At 40.4% G+C, this 20873-nt stretch overlaps 1 protein-coding gene across 1 annotated transcript in view; it reads left to right on the top strand.

Annotated features, from left to right (window-relative positions):
- The window catches only part of LOC111577676 (collagen and calcium-binding EGF domain-containing protein 1-like), a 42470-nt gene that overhangs the window by 1780 nt on the left and 19817 nt on the right, over positions 1-20873 (top strand). The window contains exon 2 of the mRNA XM_023284053.3: positions 1953-2033. Within this exon, the coding sequence (XP_023139821.2) occupies positions 1953-2033 (81 nt within the window). The remainder of the gene's footprint in view (positions 1-1952; positions 2034-20873) is intronic.

The following is a 20873-nucleotide window of genomic DNA, read 5'->3' as shown; positions in this document are numbered from 1 at the left end:
TTGTTTTGCGTTTTCCTTGTTTTTAGTTGGGTTATACATAGTATTTCATGTCATTTTTATTGTATTTCTTAACATTTAGATCAATTAATCTGCCAGGGTGACAGGATGATATTGTATACCAGTTGTACGGGTATCAGACCATATTGAATTTGTGTCAACAGCAAACACAGAATATCAGAAACACATTTGATGTCATTTAGTAACAGTGTCTCGTCCAACAGAGCTGGGGTGCTTCCAGGAATATTCCATCAGGGAATATTCCATCAGGGTTGCCAGATGGGGCCACTGAGAATCTAGTGGTGATGCACATAAACCAAAAGACATGGCTAAATGTCACGAATTCTATTGTGCTGTTGTTCTTGGTCAATATGAAAAGTCACATATTAACATTCATGTCTTATTTGAAAATGAAGGTTATTAATTATTTAACGTGAATAGACTAATACAGCTGCAGGTACATTGTAGTTATTAGGGTGACCACCATTCAGAATAGCCCAGGAGAAGAGTTGCTGTGTAATATTAATGGATGATGTGTAGCAAAAGCATTCAGCGTGTATTTGTGTTTTCAATTTTGGAAATTCTGTCCAGTTTTGATGATAACTTGCCTAACGACAGCCAATTATGGAACAACCAAACATGTTTTCATTGCTCCTCAGCTACTCATTGCCATGTTTTGATGTTCAGTGAATTGGGGATGTCACTGCTGCAAATATCCAGCTGTAAAATCACAATATCTCCCTAATAAGAAAAATTTGATATGACGAAAAATATTTTGACTTTAGTAAAACCTTATCCAGCTGTGATGGAGCTCAGGACTCGGTTCTGTAACAAATGATTCAACTGCAGCTTGTAAACTGCGACTCGGCAGAAGAAAAGTTGAAGAAAAGCTCACAGTGTTATTTATTGTTAAATCCTGATTAATCATATCTCCATGTCGGGGGGATTAGTTATATTTATAAACAGTTAGTGAAATTACTGTTGTTGTGCAGCTCTTTTGCTTTGGTAATGCTCTTATGGATCCTGCTGCTGTTGATGCTGCAGGTATTTAATCATCTCAGAGTAAAGACTCCTACAAACAAGCTAAACTTCGGTGTGTGGACTTCATCAAATGAAGACAGACATCTGATGCTGAGTGAATGAACAGGACCTATCAGATCTGGGGTGGAAACACGGGTGGCTAATGAGATTTCAGAAGCGGCCATGGCCCTTTCTGAACCCCGCTAAAGGCGACTCTGCTTCTGCAACAGAACCAGAGACACATTTTTACAGTTTTTTCAACTGATCTTACAGCCCTACTCCAAACATTTCTTGGTCAGGATTCTTTCATTTTTTCAAAGAAAATATTTGCTTCGGTTATGATTTTTTGGACTGCAACTAATGATTATTTCCATTATCAATAAATCTGCTAATTATGCTGGTGATAAATTAATTAATTGTGTGGTCCATTAAATAGCAGAAAATAGTGGGAAAAAGCGCAAAGTCCCAATTTTTCATCAGAAAAGGGGAAGTCATCCAGTCAACACTTCAAAATCTATATTCACTTTTTGATATTCAATCTAAAAAAATATGAAGCAGCAAAGCAGCAAATCATCCAAGTGGTGATCCCAAAACAATGAACATCTTTTCTCAGATATAACTGTGGAAATCACCCTCAAACCTCCGGTAGTGATGGGATTGTATGTGTATGTGTAATATTGTATGATGTACAGTTAAGACAGATTAGTTTTAACGACAGTTGAGTTTGAGCTCTGAACATGGGGGAGCTCTGATAGATTAGGGGATAAGATGCTGATTTCAAACTAAAACACTTCCTGTTTACATCCAGCTCTGAACCTTTGTAGCTCATCTTTACTCTCCCTCTATTTTATGAGAGTGGAGCTTTTCAAGGCTAACGGACGACATTACCAGCCAATCACATCCTGTCTTTTTCCCATGTGTCTTCCTCTTCTCAGGACGGAGTGTCCAGATAATAAAATCTTGACCGTGGAGTATTCCTGTGTCAGAGCTGGGGGGAAGAACAGCACTTGTTTCAGGTAAGTTGTGCTACTGTCCTTTGGATCACAGCTGAGGCCTCCTTGGTCTAGTAAGCCTGGACCACTGAGTGAACGAACAACAACACTGACTGTACATTTTACGCTGATATCTATCCAGCAGACTGTCTTTTCCCAAAACAGTGATTTGCTCAACGATGCTTTGACAGGACAAATGGGTACTGATCCCTGTTGGGAGAATGAAATCTGGGGTTATGGAACGGCCTCTGCAACCACTAAACCACCCTGCTGTGTCATTTCCACCAATCCACACACTATATTCTCTTTTGGAAACTCTATATATCCACTCTTGGATGATCTGAGAGAGAAAAATAAAAATGACTTGTAGACTACCACTCAGTGTCTGAATGACGATTCAGTCTGTAAATATGTTTTCATTTGTCAGTCACTGACAGACACCCTTAAGGAAGTCAAGATGAGTTTTTTTTTTTTAACTTACCATATATTCCTCATTGTCTTTGATGACTATACCGCATAAGAGGGGAATGGTTTTAGTTTTAGTAACATAGTTATACTGCACTCAGCTGATATCCACCAGCCTGGCTCTGTGACAGTTAAACCGAGCTTGAACTTTCTCAGCTTTGGTCCAGAGCTCAAACATCCAGGAAGCTTCTCCCTCAGGGAATCAGAGCTGCATTATAAGCTAAAAGGTAGAAGGCATCTGACAGGACAGGATGCGATTAATTCTTTTTATTGCACTGTGTCCATTCAGAGCGACAGCACAGTAATTAACACCAAATTTGGTTGCACTTTTGAATCATTAGCGAGTAGATTGTTTTTTCTTTATTTAATTTGAAAAGATCAAATGCAGTACAGCTCAGACGAGCTGTACTTCATGTTCCACGAGTGGAACATGAAGCAGTGTTTCAAAGGTATGACATATCGTTTAAGGAAAGTGGCCCCTTTCCTGCTATTTTTTCCGATTTACATACAGTCTCCATGGGTTTAATTTATATACATGCTTGGTATTATATCCTTTAAGCATCTTGAATCAAAGGTTAAAAGAAACAAATGGATTCAAGGTCAACACTATGGCAGGTAGTAAGACTTTGAGCTCATGAAAATATCACAGAAAAAAAAATCACTCATTCTGACATTGAGATAACTTTCTGCTGAAGCCAAACTTTGGCTTGGGTTTTGGTTGTTGGCGTAAGAAGATCCTTTAAAAAATGAGGCACCAGGTCTGGTGTGAGGCCAGACCATGTGATCTGTTCACTGTCAAGGTTAGACTGTAACAGACTCTGTGTCTTGTTTGATTTCTGGCTCGACAAGAGATGTGTGGTGCCGGAGGAGGTGGATTAGATGAGGCTGTATTTTCCTTGTCGTGTTTCTCTTTGTGCGCTGTTCAGCACAGAGCTGGATCAAATAGATTTTGCAAGAGACTTCAGTAGAGGACAGATTGATCCACTATATCTGTTCATAAATATCACTTTCAGCATGTTGTCCCGACATGGCTGACGAACCCGCCGCCACATATTTCCATCTGTTTGGACAAATTAAAAGTTTTTACAGGAGGTCTGTGGTCACTCAGTTATCTGGAAAGTGTTTTTTTATTGTCCGTGATCCAGATTGGCGAGACTTTTGTGTTTAAATCAATGAAGTTCTCTATACAGTTACTGTTTGCTACTGATGTTTTTCCTGTCAAGCTTTGCACTGCTATATTGTACTATATGCAGCTTACAATCACCTTTGGATTTTCTCTTTACCTGGGTGTGGACATAGCTGCTGAGGTCTTACACACATTTTTGCTCAGTTTGGTGCATTTGATTTGGTTGACTTTTTTTCATCATGTTGCCAACATCTGCTGGACAGACCAGTGGACCAGATATGACTAATGTAGTAATGGATAAGTATGTCCTGTGAGGTTGGAGATCCAAATAATGCACTGTGTCCCCTTCATACTAATAACACATAGTAGACCTAATGTTATATCTAAAGAGTGGAATAGACCAACCACAGAGTCAATTTTCGTTGGTCAGTCGCTCATGAAACCTGTTTGTTTTATTGGTTTTAGGGTGAACTCTCCTGCACCCTTTTGAAATCCATTTACTTGTATTAGATTGAATTATGAATGGTGACTGGGATGAAACCCATTGGAAAGAACATACAAAACAAACTCATTCTGCTTTCATTTTCATATTGGATACATTTATTTTTGGTCATGTTATAAGGTAAAATCAAAATGGATTTGCTGATTTAAAATTCTGAATATTAATTAAGTTTGCTGGCCCTAAAAAATAGGCTTTGTGACTGGTCTTGACCGGCTACAGGGAAAGATTAACTGCTTGAAAATCTACTTGAACTCCTTGAGATCTTGAGACAAATGCAGGCTTCATATTTCTAGTCAGGGGTCATTAGTTTGCCAAACAGACAATTTTGCTTGATGATTCATGCTGATAGCACCTCACTAGAACTGGCTTCTTCAGTTGGATGCAAATGATGTCTGGCTAACTACCTTTTTATTGTGAAATGCAATCTTAGGCTTACTACCTGTATCATGCTACTTCATCCATCCATCATATGCTACATAAACCTTAACCTCAGTGGACTAAAGCCTCTACCAGCTAACACTGGGTGAGAAGCAGGCTACATCCAGCACAGGCCACCAATCTACCATGCAAAGAGACAGGGAGCCATGCACACTCACACCGCGGCAATGCTAGTCTACCATGCAAAGATGGTAATATGTTGCTAAAATATTATAATAAAAACACCAGTCCATCCCAGCACACTGCCAGTGCATTTAATGACAGGGAAAAACATTGTATGTGCACACAACCAGAACCTGTTTGGTTGCTTGGCGTGTTCATATTTTTCTATCTACTTTTAACGCTGCAAGCAGAAAAGACTCCAATGCTGAAGCCTAACTGATGTGTTTCTGGAGTATAAACACCTCCAAATCATAAAAAGAACACCAAATGGCTGCTAGCATCACTTTTACCTCTGACAGCATCTGTGGACTGCATCCACAGTGGGAAATACTGCAAAGTGGATGTTTTAGTTTAGTTCAGGATTTTTTTTTACACATGAACTTGGCAGTAATGCTTGGTTACTGTCAATTGTGGTGAGTGATTAGCAAGCCATGCTAACAATTTATTTCATGTAATAGCAGATAAACACACTGATTAATCAATTTCATGTGTTTTGGTGTGGAAAGAGGATTGAAAGGAATTGTTTTTACTACAACCCCATGTGAACGGCAGAACATGCGGAGAAATCCGCAGCTTGACAGACCTGCCGTGCTTAGTTACGGTTGCTAAGCTATGATTGGACAAGTGAAGTTTTTAAACTGGTTTTGACCCGGACCTGGTCAGTCTAACAGTCAAATCTCTGCTAACAGCACTGCAGTGTCCAGACAGGCTGCACATTTTCCAGTAATTTCTGGTTCTCTTCTCTTATTTCTTTACCTGGCACTACACTCTCATATTCATATGCCAGAGTTTTTATTGAAAAGGACATGTTAAACATTTGGAAAAATTCACACCTTCCAAAAGAAAGTGGGTTTAGTTTCTTTAAAAACAATGAAGAAAATTATGGTATTTAAATTATAGTTGCACTTGACGCAAGCTGCCTCTGAGATTTTATAAAAGGGATCCTTTGATGTTTAACAGTCTTTTTTAAAACAAAGATTTATTTTTACAAACAGGAATCAACTTCATGAAGTGAATACAAATTCATCCAACCTCCTGTCAGCTCACTGAGCCTTTTTCTCTCTCTCCTGTTGATCTTCTCAGACATCATTTTCTTCTACTGCACTCATGAATGCCTTGTTACGGATAATGTTGTAGCTAAATGCCTAAAATGTGAATGTATTGTCTCTGTCTCAGATGTTTCTTGTGGTGTTGTGCAGAAGTAAACAAAGAAATGGCGGCCGCAGGTTTCCTCCTCCACTGCGGTTTCTACGGCGACGGGCGAATCAGCTCGATTTCTACATTTCTATTCTTCTGCCCATTTTGCGTTCCTATTCTGTCTTCGCTGGAGGTCGGGTTTCAGCCTTGCCAAGCAAAATATACATGCTTCGTAGCCAGAATTTGAGTGATGTGAGAGTGTGAGAGCTTGCATGTTTACGCATGAGTCTGTATGAATTGTCTCTGTATTGTCTGTGCTGGCAGTTGCAGCAGGTTTATGATGATGAGAGTTAATTTTCTGCCCTCACTCTCTAAACACTCTCAGCTGTACACTCTGATAGAGAACTGATGGGCTCCACTAAACTATAAACCGTTCTTTCTCTTGATTGACATATTCTGGTTTAAATACCCTGCAGGGCTCATTACTGCACTAGATAACACCCATAACATCATGCTGCAGTATGTGAGCTCAGACTGTTGCTCAGACAAAGTAGGGGATGGTGATAAATCTCATGGAGACATGATTGATCTTAATTGTTTCCATGCTTTATGCTACTTTTGTTGCTACAATGATCCATCCCTCCCTGTGGGATCATTATAGTTTTGTATTCCATCATATCATAGAAGTTCATAAGTAGTGATCATCTCTGCATTATCTCACAGAGAACATCGCCGGGTATCATAACGGTTTCTGCAGGTATAATGAGCATGTAAACTTTTTCACTGCTACCTTTTGCACAGAACAGAATTGTATGTAGTGTAGTGTTTGTTTAAGGTGTTATTCATAACAGGAGCACTGAACAGCACTTCTTAGCTATATGTAGTACTTATTTTTTGATAGCACAAAACCACTTTGATTTGATTGAGTAGGTGTGACATGTTCTGAGGGGGAAACACAACACATTAAAAGCATAGGAGTTTGACACACAAAGCATTTAACTGAAAGAGTCCATGCTTTAAATCATCTCCAAAAACAAAAACTTCTATACTCAAGGGCGTGATCTTCAGTCAGACATTGCATGGGGCCAGTTGGGGCCTTTTAAGGTGAAGGGGAATAATGGAGATGAAGTATACGTATTTGTCGTCATCAAATTTTGGATAGCAGATGTATTTTATCAAGTTTGTAGTGAAGCCACACTGAATGAAGAGGTCCTACAAGAGGCATTGGAGGAAAAAGGAGGTGAACTGAGCCCGTAGGACGGTGATCCCGGTTTATTTGAGCTGCTAAAAAGTTTGCCTGTGTTTTTATCACAACTAAAACACTGAAATGTAACTCTGTGCATATTGACGGGCTTATCTTCATAAAACAGTTCTGACAGCTGGGTTGGTGCTCAACATTCATCCAGAGAAGATTTACTAAAAACAATTTGATCATATAAACCTGGAATCTGTGTAGAACAGCAGACCAGTCAGGTGGTTTTCATGAAGCTCCCTCTGCTGCGCTATGTGCATGAACGCTCACATCACTCTCAGATTCAAGAAGGCACTAATCGTGTCTGTTGTTGTGTGATGCCGCAGGTGTTTACTATAGTCATAGGAAAAAAATCTGATAAGCAACAGCTGTGAGCAACAAACAAGACTTTAGCAGGTCTATTGATGTTTCTGTAATACCCCACATTACATGTAGTGACACCTGAAAGACATTACTTTAAGATTCGGGCATTAATCTAACACATTTCCGATATACGTGAGTCACATTAATAGCTGACAGACATGCCAATATGTTACGTAATGGACACTTGTGGGGATCATATTGTTACCTGGACACAAGCTGGGCATTGATCCACCACAGCTGGGTCCAAAACACCTGATGACCCCAGGAACCATCGTTGGTGTGTCCAGGTGCATCAGCATGACGTACTCCATATTAAAAAGTTTGTGATAGATGAAAGTAAAATTCAATTTGTTAAGTTGAAAAGGTCTGTGTGTGCGCCTCTGCTGAGTAAAGGCATACAAATGGAGGCTTATGAGTTTTCAGCAGTTTTTCTTCTGCAGAAATGTGAAGAAAAGCCTGAAATACCGGAAATTGCTGCACTCACTGTAAACAATGCTTTATGCCTGTTATACAGTGGTGGAAAAAAGTTGTCGTACACCCCATGCGTTTGTAAAATACTGCATTAAGAATCACTCTTAGGTTTTCAAGTGCAATTTCTTTTAGTACAGTCACAGACAAAATACTAAACAAACCCTAAAAAAGCCACTGAAAACTTAAAAATGATTGGTTCCATAAATATATGAGATATTTTGAGTATTGGGTCATTTTGGTACCAGTGATCCACTATTTGAAGGTTGAATGTTGCTTTTTATTTAAAGACACAATTTTTGTTGCCATACTTCGTGTCTATATAAAGCCAGCACATTTGTAAGTTCTTCATGGCTAAAAGAAGGAACCTAACACAGGAAACATGCCTGAGATACAGATTCTCAGCCAGGAAGGGTACAGCTGCTGCCAGATAGCCAGGAAGTGCAGATGCAGTCCTTCAGCAGTTGGATACACTCTGCAGAAATACAGATGAACTAACAGCTCGGAAGACAAATCAATATCTGGGCGTCCAAGGGTTTTTTTCAGCAAGAAATGACCACATCCTGATCTGCATGTGCAGGAAAACTGCTGAATGACATCACAGGAGCTTCAGCAGCAGTGGTCAAACCAAACTGGTGTTCAGTGTTCCACACACACTGTACGTGGGTGACTTTAAGATCATGACTTAAGGTCCGACAATGTTGTCAAGAAGCCCCTGATCAATGAGAGACGGAGGTTAGCCTGTTGTCGTTGGGCCCAAGCACGAACTGGACAGCCAGAATTTGGAAGAAGATTGTGTGGTCAGATGAGTCCAGTTTCCAGCTTTATCTTCCTCCTGCTAATGTGAGGGTGCACAGAAGGCCAGGTGAAGTATTATCTCCAGCAAATACAGTACCTACTGTCAAGCATGGTGGAGGCATTATCATGGTTTGGGGATGCATGAGTGCAGCAGGTGTTGGTTATCTCACTGTCTGTGATGGCTCTGCCAAGTATTGTGCCATTCTCAAAACCCACATGCTCCCTTCTGCATGTGCACTGTTCTGTCGAGGTCAAACTGGATGTTTCAACAAGGTAATGCCCCTTGCCACACATCTAGGACCAGTAGAAATTAGTTGCAGGAGCACAGTATCCAGGTCTTAGAGTGACCAACTCAATTCACGGACATGAGTCCCATTGAAAATCTGTGGTGGATTATCAAAAGGTCTGTTTCCAAGTGTAAACCAAAGAATTTAGAAGAATTAAAAGCAGTAATTGAAGAAGAATGGGACAAGATTATCCCTCAACAGTGTGAAAGGCTTGATGCTCTACTGTGTGCTACTGGCAGGACTACTAAATATTAATTTGATGATATGATGGTTTATTTTTTTTTGTCCAGTTTTGAACACATTCTCTGCTATTTGTTGACTTTGGTACCGACAATGTTGAGAACCGACATACTAAAGCAGTGAAGATTTTAGTTTTGTAAATTTTTTCTTGTAAACAGTTCACAGCAACAACAAAAAGATGTATTTGTTTGTATCTGTCTAATGCAGCCAAACCTTTTAAAACACAATTTTTTTTCTCACCAACATTTCAGGATAATATTTGACGTTGTCTAAAATTTTAAGTGTGTCCAAAAACTTTTTTCCACTGCTGTACATCCACGGCCTGTAACTTTATTGTAACGTCCAACATTCTCCCCCTGCCTTCGATGGTCCATCGCAAACAGAATCCAAAGGTTTGGCAAGTGTTTAATTGTAAGGGGCTGTCACATTCGTACTTTCTTTTACTGGAAAATGGAAATACATTGAAAATAGATAGGAAAAATCAACAGACATCCATTGGCTGGGTTCTTAAAAGTAGGACAAATGTAGCATTTTTTCTGCTGTAAATTGGGGCGGCACATGACCCCCTCCAAAGAATGTGTGATTACAGTCTGTATTCCTTTAACTGGAAATCAACACAGAATAACCACAACATTAAAACCACCTGTCTAATATCAGGTCTCCCTCATGCTGCCAAAACAGCTCTGACCTGTCAGAGCTTGTACACAGGACTGGGCTTTTACATATGAGGGTGGGGGTGTCCTGTGGTATCTGGCACCGGGACGTTGGCAGCGAATCCTTTGGGTGGTTTGGGTTGTAAAGTGGGGCCTCTATGGATTGTGCTTGTTCCAATGCATCTTGTGTAATGGGACTAGTAAAGTTTTGGACTCTTGGTCATGTTCCTTGAGCTGTTCCTGAGTAGAACCCAAACATCTGTCAGTGGCTTTAATGCTGTGGCTCATATGCTTTAATGCTGTGGCTCATATGTATAAGTCATTTTGTTAAAACACTGTTGAATGTCTACAGAGGAACGTGAAGCAGCTGGATGTTTTTGTATACGTCTGACGCAATGTGAAGAGAGCGAACAGTGAGGCTGTTATCAATAAGACGAAATTACAGAGCATTACGTTCCTGTGAATCCTCTGTGCAATGTGAGTCCAGTGTGGGAAGTGTCTGATTCTGCCACTATGAATAAGAATTCCTATATTGAGAGGTAATTATTGAATGCAGTTACATGCATTAAAAAGCTCTGGAAGAGAGAGTCACCAGTCATATTAATTATCATATTAGGTAATGTTTGCTTTCATGAAACAGTTAAACTTTTATAACTTCAGATGGGAGGAACTAGCAGAGTGAGAAGAGAGAAGAGTTGGGCATGTGGCTGTGGTTGTATTTCAGAGATTAAAGAAAGGAATTCTTACAATCAGAGTTTCTTGACTTTGCCTCCAGGAATATCTCAAGACTGAGTCACAGACTGTGGTCATTTTGGCAGAATTTTTGCCTCTGAAGCATCTTTTGTAGAGGTCTCTGATATCATTATGCTGTTGGCCCCTTCCACACATTTTTGCCTTCAAATTCACTATTCATCGTATCAATTTGTCTAAAAAACGTTCACAGAGGTGATCCGTCACTCGGATAGATGTGTTTCGTCAGGCTACATCTCTACCATCATCACCAGACATTAGGACTCTTAATTATTGGCATGGAGGATCCAACAGCAAGCCAGAAAATCCAATAACTCTTCCAAACAAATGATCCGTCCTAATGCTGACCCCCGTAGAGATGAAATGTATTTGACTTGCTGTTTGGCTGTCATGAGGTTAGAAGTGAAGGAACTCAAGCACACACACTTTTGCTGTTACTGTTTGTGTATTTGAACCTAAGTTCAGTACAAAGCTCTACTGGTCAACATCATTTAATAATTTGCGGTGTAGCTGCAGTCAACCTTGGATTTTAAGCACAACCACTTCTTGTCTTGACTCATTATGTGGCTCATGCTGGGTTTGCCTCTGTGCAGACATGATTCCATGCTGACTGCTGTTCAGAAGGCTGCAGGACCTTTACACCTGGCATTCACATGCGTCTCATATCAGATATACTTTAGCTGCATTCAGTTCCCCCTTCCTTTGCCAAAATGCATTTTGGATGAGTGTTCTCTTTCACTTTAAAACAATACATATGTAACCTGAAAATCATTTTTTATTAAAGCAGTGATCCATCTGATGGTCTGTTTGTTCACCACAGACTGAAATATCTCACCAACTATGGGATTGATCGCCATGAAATTTTGTTTTGCTCACATTGGTAATACAGCAGGTGATCCCCTCAGTTTTCATCTGCCAAAAGTTTCTACCACTCAAAATAATATCTGAAAATCATGTACAGTCGTTTATAGCTCCCAGGTGATTCCAGGTCATGGGATCATACTTTATGACTGTCACGACATGCCTGTAGAGTGGATAGCAGTGGCTCTGAAGGTCATAATACAGTGTATGTTTATATGATAATTTGAACATCTTGCCAGACAGAAGTCCAACATGTTTCTTCTGTTTTCTGCATCATTTGATGAACGTCAAAGTGGTCTCTCAGAGGCAAAGATTTCTTCCCAAGCACCGTGTCCAAGTCCAACCTCCCCCACCCACAGTTGCCCTGTGTGTCACCCAGAAACGTTTAAAGTGTTCATTACTGAGACCCGACTCTGCTCCAGGCCTGGACTCCATCTCCATCTCCACTCTGCAGCTCCCTGCTTTCTAGTTGGACTCTATTTTGCTCTTTAAAGACAGAAGCCAGACCTCCGTCTAGTAGCCTGAGTATTAATGCTAAGGTTGAGGTCGGGTCAGATGTAATAAACAACAAGTTTCATACATGTTGAATGCTGTTTTGCAGAGCACATAATTACACAGCTTTGGCAGCTTTGTGTCAACCAGATGAGTTCAGTGAGGTTAGTGTTGGGAAACTGATCCTGTCCTTGTCCTTGTCAAAGCCTTAATGTCTGATTACTTTAGGGCAGAAGAATAAAGTATGACAGAAAACACTTCAGCCCATCTTGATCAGACCTAGCAGCCTCTGCTTGTGTCCTGTTGATCCCACCTCTACGGACCTTTGTGTCCTGGCATAGAGTAAGATGAGGCCACAGGGAGCATCTCTGGTCCCTGTGAGGGATGAGGACGTGCAGAGTTTCAGTAGTTAAACCTCTGAAACAACGATGAGATGCAGAGTATCCTTTCAGGGTGAATGACTCTCTGGCTTCAAAGCTCTCACAGACTGGATGATTCAACATCTAACAGACTGACATATTGACTTATTGACTTGCTGCAATGATTGATTAACTTACTGACAGCTGCTGTCTGTTATCCAGGCTGTATAGTGTATGTTGTGCAGATGATACATGTGTGTGAACTTTGCTCTATAACAACCTCAACACAGCACTACAGATAAAGAAGTTTTATCTTGGAGTTTCAAGCTCCCTGTCATCTCCTTTGGATTCACAGCTTTAGACTCTGCTCTCGACTCTACTCTGGATCCTACACTATCTTTGCACATAGTTTGAAATCTAACAACCTTTCCTACACACATTATGGTCCAGCTTATTGAATAAACTGGGGCAGTGTCGGCAAATACTGGTATGACAGTAAACAAGGCTAACGAGACACTCAAAGGCATGAAAACTTACCCTAATAAGAGTGAATCTACTAGCTGAAATGAAGCATTGTCCATCACTCAAAAAAGGAGAGACTGGATCATCTCTCATGCATGTTTCTTTGGTAGTAAGCTAACACTTTGAACTACACAGCAACACCAACAGATAGAAGTTGTGGATTGATGGGAGCTGGCTCCAAAATATCTCTGCATCCAATAGAGTCCCATGAACAAAATTAACGTGTCTTATGAGATACCTTAATTTTCCCCCAACAAGGTAATTGTTGGACCAACGTAGGCGATTTGCTTGAACACACAGTTGTTACCAACTTACATATTTGCTTATCCCAAATGTAAGATTTAAATTTGTTGCTCTTTTCTTTACTTTGTAATCCTACTCAAAGTAAACGATGGTTGAGTCGCAGCAGAAAAGTTTAAAGAAAAGTGGATGTCCTCTGATCAGATGCACAATTCCGATGCAGGAGTAAACATAGTTTTTGCACCCTTGCTGAAATTACAGCAGTTTAAAGGGACAAAGTGTCATTTCAAATTGATTAAATCCACTCAAGTAAACTGCTTCCACCAAAGTCGAAAAATAAACGAGATTCATTCAAAACAAGACTTTACTTCAACTATAGCTTAGATATGCTTTTTACAATGAACGACAAAAGACAAAACTTTTTTTTGATGGAATTTACCTAATTCACTCCTCCTGGTCAGTGTTGTAGTGACAATAGGCCACAAAGAGAGGCAGGTTTGGGTTGATTGACATATCTGGTCTGGAATGAGGAAGGGGCTGATTGGATGAGGCAGCCAGGAGACTCATTCACTGGTGAACCCGGGTCCCATGCACATTGTCTTGATTCAGTTGTAATAATATGACTGTTATTCTGTCATCATTTCTCTGTGCAGTAAACAGATATTCCATGACAGTTTTGCTGTTCATTAGCTTGTTTAAAGCACTTTTGTCCAAGCAGACCACCAAGACGTTCCACTAATCTGTTTCTTCAATAGCATAAAGGAGGCTGTGTACAATGCACCCTTGCCAATTAGCTGTCAGACCGATGAAGTTTTATGTGTTAGCTATGTTCTCAAGTCACGTTTTAATGTGTCACACTCCTGCTCCACCTCACTCCACATATTTGTAAGATCCACATTCCCACCAAAAGAGATTCCATCAACAATAAAGCTGTTCTCTTGGCCTTAATGTTGCTCCTGTGCAAACCAATACGTTCTGTCATCACTTGCTATGTCCATCATTTTACAGTCTAAGTTTTTCCACACAGAAAATTTCAGAAACTTGGGGAAGAGTTGGGGAGATGGATGATAGGAGAACTCTCCCAACACAGTCCTAATCCCCAAAACGTTTTTCTCTGCCCAGTTTTGGCCTGATCCTGTGCTTTGTTGTCAAAAATATCAATACATCTATTGTAGTTTCTACTGTTTCTCAACCTTGGTGTTGGGGGCTCATGAGAAGTTGCGTAAATGCCAGACAGAGATATGGGAGATTTGTCATCTTGTGTTGTGATACTTGCTCAATATACAGTATTTCTTGTGGCTTTCATCCAAAGCACTTTTTTCAGATCATTCGTCCTTTTTAATTGGGCTGATCAATACTAATTGACCAGCAAAGATAAGGATGGTAGGGCATTTAATCAATTATTAATTTTTATTTTATTTTTCAAGGTTATAACAGAAATATGACCAAAAAGTATGTAGAGCAGGGGGAACTAAAGGAAGGTTGCCAAATGAAAAGGAAAGAAAGTAAAGGGAAGGAGATGTGCTGCGACTTTGGAACGAGAGGTATTTTTTTGATCCAAATGAAATAAAGCTGCACCCTGGCAGGTCGAGAGCTCTCATCAGTGGGGGATTTGCCTGTAAAGGTCTATAAAAAGAGCAGAAAAGGAAATTGGAGAAGGGAAGGAAGCTGCTGAGTATTTTTTCTCTCTCTCATGTAACTGGCTTCCCACTTACATGACTACATGTGGTGGACCGTTGACTGAGGATCTGCTGACCGCTTACTGTGGGTGAATGCGATGTTCCTGGAGGAGGAGGACAGCAGCTCTGCTCTGTACGCTTTCAACACCTTCATTCTCGTTTCACTCTTTTCTTCTGTCATTCATCAAATTCTTAGCCTCGTTGCTGTCGATTTCTCAGTATTTCTCTATTTTATTGTGTCTGCCTGTCATCCTCATACATGTAAATACATTCTACCCTCCGTATCTTGTTTTCTTTTTCTACCTTCCTCTCTCTTTCCTCCCTAAAGTTTTATCATGATGTCTGGTCTTTCCTCGTTTTTTTAAAATCCTTTTTCTATTTGTCCTTTTTCTCAATGTCACTCACTCTCTGAATCACCAACACTCTTGTTAATGTGTCTCTCCAGTCTGTCATTCCTCCATCCCCCACTAGCTAAATTTTCCTTCTTGGATCAGAAACATATATATTTCACATACCATGAATGTTTCCTGTTCAATCGGTTCCAGATAGCATGAAATGTTCCAAACACACAGCAGCTTTCCTCATGTGTAACATGCTGTTTAGTCTAACTAGCTGCCTTGTCTATGTATAACATGTACAGAAACTGTGATTTCTCCCACAGTGCCTGAACTCACCATGGGAGATCGCAGAGTAATGTTTAGGCAGACAGGGATGGAGAGGAAAGGTAAGAACAGATGGACAGGAGGACTAATAATATTTGAATTATACAAATTCAGCAGAGAATATATAAATTACATCACTCTTACAGCATGCATGTTGGCTCATAGCCCTAAAATCCCAGATGTGTTTACAAACGACATCAGTGGTAGTTCCATTGTGTTCAAGTGTGCTAGTAAACTAACAGTGAAACAGTAAGTGTGTTTGAATCCACACATTCTGAGTTTGCACATTTTCAAATGAGTGACAACTTGACAGAAACTCAAGAATAGAGACAAAATATTGCAATAAAAAGACTTAGTGTTTGGCCTGAGGCAGAAAAGCTTCTTATCGACCATAGTGTATCAGACGCCAGGAGTTTCCTTTCACTGAAGAGACAAAAAATGGGAGCAAGCGAAATAATCAGACCTGTGGGACCGATGAGAAGCCGTAATATTTCTTATGCATGACACAAACATAAATGCAACATTTTCATCACATTTTTACATGCTTTTCCATCAGTCCATGGATTTATCTTTGCTCCACTGAAATGATTTAACGACACTCGATGGGAGAAAGAGCGCCACCAGCTGCTCATATTGATGAACTGCTAATTCTCACAAATAAGGTGTGATCAGAAAGTTCGGAGACCGTGCTTCTAACAAACAAAAACTAAATTTGAAATTTGGTCAGTTTTGTTCCCAAAGTTGTCTTATTGTGCAATAACACACCGTTCCCAGTGCCCCTGCCACATTTGGAACACTCTATGGTAGTCCTACTTTGACCTCTTGCAGGTGTGCGTTTGTGACGTCGCAGGCAAATGAAGTTCAATCATGACCGACTGTAATATTGATACCACTGGTTTTCTTACTGTGATGTGCCTAAATGTATTCCATGAAAGAGGCCTTTGTGTTGTCATTCACATCTGCCTGTCTGTCAGGAGCCAGTACACTATGTACCACTGCAGTGTACTGTCAGAACATAAACAGATGCTACAGAACCATGCTTTTAGTCAAATCCTTCCCAACCAAGACTGAATGCAGATGGAGAGAAATCTATTCAAGCAAATATTAGCAGTACACTGAGCTGTGTTCCTGTGCAAAAAGGCACCTACATCGAGTCCAACTGTTGGTCAAAGAAGCAAGTGCTGCATTTTTCCTTCAAGAACGACTGTTCCTTTCATAATCGAAAAAAAGTGGGGGCAAACTTTATTTTTGCTCAAATGTATTTAACAGCTTTCCCCTGGCATTTTGCTGTAATTTATTGCAGTGAAAAGCACAACAAACTGACAGCGTGTGTAAAACAGATGCAGTGAGAAGAGAAATGGACAGAATGCATCACTGGAGTCCCATTCATCTGTATCTGGTTGCAAAGACAGAGAGCTGCTTTCTACAGCAGGTGATGAGAAGCAGACGTGTGCATATGTGTGTTCATGTCCACATGTTCTCTTTCCTCTGTGTGCTACATGGTGTGTGTGGTTCATATGCTGCAGGGCTCAACATTTAGGGCCTACTGGGATCAGAGGTCCCCCTTCTTACAAGCCATAAAACAATTCATTATAACGCCACCGTTGCTGAAAAAAAAGCTTCCCCCTGCAAGTATGATGTTGTAGTTTTTCTCACTTGTATTGAAAACGTGTACTGGCATTTATTGTATGTGTTGAGGGAATTTTATCATCTCTCACAGACCTTGAAGACCCTTTGGAACAGCTGTTTCTATTTGTCGTCTTGAGAAATGTGCTGTTTGTACATGTTTTTATCATTTGTCAATTAGAATACACATTACATTTCATCAGCAGACCCACTAGGCTTGTCTTTTAGTGATAGGATTAATACAAACAAATAATAAATAGCAAAATAAGGTGCTAAGACCAGTCTTTGTCAAACAGCAGGAAAAGTCTGAAGAATGGAAGGACGTGACTTAATTTTGTTCTGCAACAGGTAACAAGGACCAGATGCAACCGTGAGTGCATGTGTGTGTATGTTGTGTATTTGGATATTCTGAGTAATATATGCATGTTTCCATGTGTGTGTTGCTATACTTGGTAGAAGCCTGGATTGAATATCACTACATTTGATAGTCTTATGTGTGTATCTGCCTTTATGTGTGTGTGTGTGTGTGTGTGTGTGTGTGTGTGTGTGTGTGTGTTCACAGGTGCACAGAAATGAGATCATCCTTTAACCTTGTACATGTGTGTGTACGGGTGTAATCGCTGTCAGTGCTGTCTTAGCTTGTAGAAGTGTGCTTGTAACAAGTAGGATAAAATTTGATAAACTGTAAACGAAAATGTTTTCATGTATGCTAAGAACATATAATCCATACGTGTGTGTGTGTGTGTGTGTGTGTGTGTGTGTGTGTGTGTGTGTGTGTGTGTGTGTGTGTGTGTGTGTGTGTGTGTGTGTGTGTGTTCTGGTGATGAAATTCACATTAGCAGGAGTCTACTGTTTATCATCCTGAGTTGTGAGTGTTAGTGAGGCACTGATAGCTCTGTATTTAGCTCAGCCCTCCTCATTAACGGAGGGGATACAATCACTTTTGCCTCTTTTTTTGTCTTTGAGCTTCTGAGCTCAAGACGTCACTTCGCAATGCTTTGCTCTCGTCAAGTGGAAACAAATAGTCGACCGAACGTGATCTGCTAACGGATTGTTTGCATTGCATCCAAAAGTCCACAGGGGCATCCTATTCAAACTATCATTCTTGTTTCTGCCTTTGGCGTTTTCTCTCTGTATACTTTGGATGGTGATCAACAAACCTCAAGCTGTGGGAACAGTAACCTGTTCATTTTTCTCACACTTGAGTTGACACAAGATTCCTTCGTCGAAGCTATGTACCACTCGGAGTTTTGCTCTTTCATTACAATGAGAAGCACTTAGCGCTATCCTCCGTCTTCATTTTCTCAGGGAGGACTTTTACGAGGCCTTTGAGTTACGCTTCCTGTGTTTAATGGAGGTATAATTGTCTTCGTAGAGCTGCAGACCAGAGTCGGACCTCCCCACAAACTCCAGTCATCATCTTCCATCTTTTTCTGATTAGTGTGCACCTGAACAGCCCTCTGGACAAGCACAATGGCTGTTTTTCTGCAAACAATCTGCTCTGGATTAGCTCTTTTCAACCTTTTTATGACTGCACTGTCACTGTCAATGCTTCAACAAAACAAATCACCAGCCAATTGATAACAGACTGGAAAGACGTTGTTGTTGCAGTATTGTTTGAAGTTGACAAGGCCAGCGGTGTCCATGTGTCTGTGTGTATGAAGCTTTGTCTCATGTAGCAAAACTGAGAATAGAGGGGGTGTGGAGTTTAACAAATGGGAGTTACAAGTGAAAACAGCCATAAATCTTGCAATACCTCGAGGATTTTCCAACATCAACGCAGTGGCAAGGCCATTTAGAAGACTTGGAAGAACTTCTTGGTCTTATCGGCCCGTGACTTTGAGCCTCAGTTATAGTCTGTAGTGGGATTTTTAGTAAAAGGCCCTCCTTGAAATACAGCTTTCCTGTTTGGCATTAAAACTCAACCAGACACATCATTATGAGCAATCTGTCGTTAGCATGACCTCACTCCTTAGCTGCTCTCTGTCACCCTTATCTAGCACTTAGCCATCCCACTCTGGTCCCTGTTTCTCCTCCCCTCAGAGTGTCAGTCACTTTTTCTTTCAGTTTGAGTAGCTCGGTGTGTTTTCCTCCCATTCCTCCCATGTGCAGAAATGTTATCCAAGTGAAAGTAAGTGTTACTTTTGACATCTTCTCCCTCTGACACACACATACCAATGCGACACACTTTGCCAGTCCACAGATGGGACGTATTTCACTCATATCTATGCCAAAAAATGACACAGTGAGTAATGACGGAATCACACTGGTCGAGTAAATAGCCATCTTATAATATTTCTTGTGGTTTCTTAGATAATTTCACATTATGGGCAGGAGGCATTAACATCTGGTATGAGTGGACCTAGTGAGCAAATCAAAGTGTTTTTTTTTTCATCTAAAAATATTACAGACGTTAAAAAACCATCTGTAAAATATATGTCCGTCATGTAACCAAAAAGAAACAGCTGACAAGTGAAATCAATGCTGATCAACACACGTGCATTGTTGTGTGGATATGTGCAGCTCTGCTTAGAAGTCAGGAGCCCCTTTATTCACTTCAACCATGCTGAAACACTGGCCTGACTTTCATTTTACTTTTGGCAGCATTTTAGACATTTACTCCCAAACACTTCCACAGAAATAAAGCTGTAAACACAGCTCGTCCATCCATTCGTCTCCTCTCCTGTCCTACTTCCCCATGTGTTCTCCATCCAAATGTTCTTTGCTGCCAGGTTGGATGCCAAACCTCCAGATCTCTGTAGAGTTGGACAGAACGGATCGTATGAGCGTCTGTCACTGAAAAGCAGCTCAGAGGGTCACAGATGGCACATTCCTGCAGAGACACTCAGCCTGCAGAGGGTTGCAAAGGCCACAGACCACAGGGAGAGCTCTGTCAGCTCTGAGACACACTTCCAGACATGGACCTTTCTTAGCCTGGACATCATCGGTCCATGCCCAAGTTCTGTTGTATTTCAAAATCCGGAAAGCACAGTCCAAATGACTGTAAGTGTTTTTGCTCTGCCAACTTTATCAGGAATAGTTTACAATCCATCATTGGTATATTAAAAGAGCTGGTTATGGTGCCGTGACTCAGTGTTGTTTCTAATTTGTTCAAGTAGCCACTCCTAGTGCTGGAACCAAGAAAATCCCCTGTGACCCAAAAACACATTTCTCTGTAGAATACTACCATGTTATTATATCTGTATTCTAAATTTTTCATCCATGGATGTTTTGTAATTGTAAAACTTTCACAGAGCTCAAAAGAAAGATTTGTAGAGATTTTGAGGTGATAGCTGTAACAATTTTAATCCAAGCACTGCTATTATGTCACTTTATAAAGTTTTGAAATGTTCCAGCAGGAAAGCATCCATTTAGATTTTTTAAAAAACGTTTTGTAGATGTGAAGACCTATCACCTGTTCACTGAAAACAAGAATCTTAGTAATTTGCTACTTGCTGATGTTTGATGCAATTATTATTAAATCCTAACTGATACTGAATTTTTGGGGTCGATGCTCACTTTTATTGAGTCAAAAATCCCACTGTCATATAGTGGCCAGTATTCTACTGCTTGATTCAGCACCATTGTATGCTCAGCTCTACTCTGCTACATGTGCTGTACAAAGTGCAAATAATTTATTTTCAACTGTGGAGTCAGAGGCACTCAGCTGGATAAACATTGTGATGACAGCGTTTCTAAAACACTTCAAGCAGCTTTTTCTGCTTCATGTTCTGTAATATTAAAGTCTATATAACGGTGCACATCAGGCAGCATATGCTGAT

Source organism: Amphiprion ocellaris, chromosome 1 (assembly GCF_022539595.1).
Source record: "Amphiprion ocellaris isolate individual 3 ecotype Okinawa chromosome 1, ASM2253959v1, whole genome shotgun sequence".
In the NCBI taxonomy this organism is placed as follows: domain Eukaryota; kingdom Metazoa; phylum Chordata; class Actinopteri; family Pomacentridae; genus Amphiprion; species Amphiprion ocellaris.
Note: the sequence above shows the minus strand (reverse complement) of the source record. Positions and strands in the feature narration are given on the sequence as shown.